The sequence below is a fragment of the Lissotriton vulgaris genome, chromosome 4_1 (assembly GCF_964263255.1).
Source record: "Lissotriton vulgaris chromosome 4_1, aLisVul1.2, whole genome shotgun sequence".
Classification (NCBI taxonomy): Eukaryota; Metazoa; Chordata; class Amphibia; order Caudata; family Salamandridae; genus Lissotriton; species Lissotriton vulgaris.
In genome coordinates, this window is record NC_141691.1 from 907,528,117 (window position 1) to 907,532,285 (window position 4,169).

The 4,169-nt window shown below is 46.4% G+C and overlaps 1 protein-coding gene across 1 annotated transcript; it reads right to left on the reverse strand.

Moving 5' to 3' along the window:
* Window positions 1-388: 388 nt before the first annotated feature.
* LOC147722704 (uncharacterized) lies at window positions 389-3,258 on the reverse strand. Its single transcript, XM_086966879.1, has 2 exons — window positions 3,109-3,258; window positions 389-1,319 (listed from the first exon to the last, which is right to left on the reverse strand). Exons 1-2 carry the CDS (start codon window positions 3,242-3,244, stop codon window positions 922-924), a joined length of 534 nt encoding a protein of 177 aa, XP_086823005.1. The 5' UTR covers window positions 3,245-3,258; the 3' UTR covers window positions 389-921.
* Window positions 3,259-4,169: the final 911 nt, after the last annotated feature.

Sequence of the window (4,169 nt, forward strand, 5' to 3'; positions counted from 1 at the left end):
TCGACTGGATCACGGGGAGTAAACGTGACACCTTCCAGACCAACCCCATTGAGTGTTGTTGTGAATGGATTTATAGTGACCAGCAAGGCTCTCGGGTATCTGGCTACAGAGACCTTATGTTGAATATAGTTATCAATAATTCCACACAGGCCCTGTACTGTCGCATTCTTTCTTTCCACAGTTGTCGATGATATATTCTTACTCTGCTTGACAAAGAACCATTGCTAATGTGAAAGAACTTCAACCGAATTAGTAGTTATACTTTACCATTTGTTAGGCTACAATGTGGCACTGCTCTACTGTACTTCTGTCACCTGCTATATTCTCAGTTGTACCGTTGAATTGCTCAGGAGGACAAACCAGATTTCATTTTCTTTTTTTTCATAGGCATGCAACTGCCACTGTGTCACACCACTAGTACCACCGCTATGAGGAAATTTTATCCGACCAAGATTGCCAACGTTATTCGGTGTTTCCCGTGGAGCCAGCCCTGGGCCTAGCCCTACTTTCAAACACAAATTACAGGTAAGATAAGCGTTTGGTGGTTTGGGGGTATAATGGAGTATTAGTACGAGAGACGAGAGACTGAAGGTAGTACTACTAAAGTCCTAGGACTCTTGGATTCACTTCACTTAGTCTGTGAGAGGCACTTAGTGTTGAAAACATTTGGGCATTTACACTTAAAGGAAGAAAATGGAACTAAACTTTCAGGAAAACAGTCAACGTTAAACCCCCACCCACCAGGCAAGCAGTAAAAAACAGGTATGCTCAGATAAAGTTTGAAAAAGTATATTTATATCCCTAACAAAATAATCTCCCGCAAGACCCTCCCTAACCCCAACGATTGTCCTTCAAAAGTCCCCAAAAACCCAACTCCCAATTCCCACCCCCCAAAAGTCTCTAAAAAAGGGGCAAGGGACACTATGGGTGGATGCTGTTAACTTTTTGGGCCAGGGCATCATGCTCCTCGCGGAGCAAGGCGAGCTCCTGCTGAAGGCGGGACACCATCAGGGTAGTGCGGCGCAGGCGTGCCTTCACTGCCTTGCAGGTGCAAGGCCTGTGAGAAGCAGCTGTTGGCCTTGCTGCTCGGCGGTGGCGTTTGCCTTTGGCAGCCCGGCTCAGTCTCGGTGGACCACTGTGCTGGGTGGCAGCCGGTGAGGCCACGGAGGCCGATGCAGACGACGTTGTTGTTGTCGACCGCACACTTTCCTCGTCCTCCAGGGCCACCAGCCGCCGATATTCCGCAACAGTGGCCTCGATTCTCCGTTGCCGGGCCGCTCTAGCCAGCTCCTTCCTCCTTGTTCGTTTGGAAGGAGAACCTATATGAAGAAAGAAAGACATAGTCTGTAACCAATGCTCTTTAAGATTAACTCAATCATTCAGCAGAAATGTGTGCTGCAGTACAACTAGCAACTTGCAAGCGCATTACATAACTATTGAGGCCAGTATCTATCTAACCTCACACTTCTTCATCCTTGCTCTAACATTAGTGGGAGTTTAAGGAACAAATTCTATGAGCACTGTGGACTTCCATTGGAGTCGACTATGAAAGTACACCAGTCTTATTCTTCTTCTTGTCTCTTGTTTTGGAAAATTGGTACGTTATTTTCTGCAAGCCGGCATAATGCCAGCGCGGTAAACTTGCACCCGAGAAAAAGAGACGCACGCCATGAGGAGTGACCTAGACTTGCGTTGCCGTTGCGTTACTGTACCCGTCCAGTACATGCAGGTGGTGAATCTCTTACTTTTCTATTACGGGTGGCACTGAGAATACTCTGTTACAACTCAAGGGCTACTGCTTAATTAATTTAACTTTCACCCTACAGTGGAAATGAGTACTAGAAATGGAAAATTGAAGAAGATAAATAATCTGATTATCTATCACTTCACATGGGATGTTTTTGCTTATATATGGGATGACTTTAGGTGCTTTGCTTTTTATTGAGTGACAGGCAGTGATACATCCACACATGAATGACTGAGTACTACTAAACTTATTAAGAGAGGTAGGGAGTGGCCACCATAATAACCGGATCTATGCAGTGCTTGCAATACAAACTACTGCTACTACTTATGGTAGTATTTGGACAAAATTAAAAGTTCTTTTCCTTGCCTTTCCTACACTGGAACGGACGTGCGGGTGCAGTGTTACATGCTCTTCAAAGTTACACTTAGTTCATCCACTGACCATCTACTCTCTCTAGATCATGGGTACTCACAAACTTTCTCTCAGGGGCTACATTTACAGTGTAGTTTGGGGCCGAGGGCCGCACTGGTGGGGGCGGAGTCAGAGGGGGCGGGGCTAAAGCAAAACGATAACTTGTGACCATGAGGTTGCACACAGGTCCCTGCAGCAGATGCCCTCATCCACTGAGCCACCAGACCCAGCATTTACATACATCTCTCTCCCTCCTGCTGTCCCTCCTGCCCTCCCTCCATCTCTCTCTCCCTCCTGCCCTCCCTCTCCCTCTGTCATCTCACTGTGTGTGTGTCTATCGGTGTCAGCCTTCAGCCCGGGTTGAGACCGCTTCCTCAACGCGCACACACAGACAACAACACCAAAGTACTTAACAGGTCTTTAAAAGACCATTAACATATTATTGAGGCTTTGTTTGTTTTAGCGCCCCTGCTTCTCCACCCTGACAATCACTGCTTGCCCGGCCCCACAGAGCAGAGGCTTTGTTCTATTTCACCTCTTTGTGGCCTTGCATCTCCACTCTGCTCTGTGGGGGCCGGGGGAGCAGTGATTGTCAGAGTGGAGATGCAGGGGCGCTAACAGGTGAAATACAAAAAAGCCTCTGCTCTGTGGGGGCCGGGGGAGCAGTGATTGTCTGCAAGGTCTGCGCACCGCCAAGGAAGGCTTGCCGGGCCACAACCGGCCCGCGGGCCGTACTATGAGTACCCCTGCTCTAGATACACATATGCTATCTAAGAGTCAGATAGTAGCATGATCCAGGTATATGGACACATACAGTTTCTGTGTCACCCACCCAGGCTGTTGTCCTTCCACCCATCATTGCTTCATCATTCACCCAGCCATGCATCTCATATTCTTGCCTTCCCAGCTAGTCTTCAATCTCAATAAGTAAGGAATATATAAGAGCTTACCTCTGGCCGCCACCACCGTCTCAACTCTCACAGCCGCCGCCGCCGCCTCCTCCCCTGATGAATTGCCCTCCGCCTCCGTGTCGAGCACCACCACCACACTGGCCCCGCCACCAGATGTTCCACCTACAAAGTACATTTAAGAATCTTAGAATAAAGCACTCACTAGTCACTAGTATTTGGTCTAGGAATGAAGACATGTGAAAACAATGTAATTTGTGACTGTCTACGTTAAAGTTAAAAAAAATGTCCCTTTTTCCAGGGAAGGTTGTCTTGCTGCACTTTTTGGCACAACTGATGAAGGCTGATTTTTTAACACGCACCATTTTTCTCCACACAGACAGAAGATGAACTTCTAACAACAAGATCAAGTTGAAACCAGGTGAGAGCTCGGCTCGACCACAAGAAATGTCTTCAATTAATCGTCAGCACTAACCACTTTTCCATTATCAGTTAAACGTTTAGTTTTATTATGACTTCATTTTAATAAATGTGTTTACTTTTAATAAAGCTTTTAAATTTAAATACAATCTGTGTTTTTTGGTCCTCCAGACTAGAGTGACTGAGCGAAAGGTTTTGCAATTTTTGCAAGCATGAGTCCAGATAGAACACTTCAAAAGACATTATGGACAATCCCAGAGGACTGCACTAAGTTGATAGAGCTATTGCTGACTAGAATCATGGGAGTTTCGCCAACCGTGCAATCTTAGTTAGCTACACAGACAGACTAATAAGAATAATCTAGTAATACCACAGGGAGTCATAGTAGAGGCAGGATAAGAATTTAGATACAGTCTACAAGAAGAGCAAAGACAATGTTGAAAAAAGTCAAATGAGGAACGCTAGGAAAAATAGGTACTAGTCTAAAATGAAAACTTACTGGGGCCAGCAGAGGAGCCCTCGCCTGCCCGATCCTGGCCCTGTTGATGAACAGCATCCGCCGCCTGCTGCTCCTGTGTCCTCCTCTCGCCCCTGGGGGGAGCTGACGTACAACATGAAAGAAAGAACAGAAAACATGGATGATTGTTGCTTGTCAATGTCAACCAAATCAAACATTTCAAAAG

Bases quoted from the DNA above. Each gene is read 5' to 3' on its own strand.
- LOC147722704 (XM_086966879.1), bottom strand. From the start codon at position 3,244: ATGTACTTTGTAGGTGGAACATCTGGTGGCGGGGCCAGTGTGGTGGTG. The intron at 1,320-3,108 runs GTAAGCTCTTAT...TTCTTCATATAG, and splicing joins GACGGTGGTGGCGGCCAGAG to GTTCTCCTTCCAAACGAACA.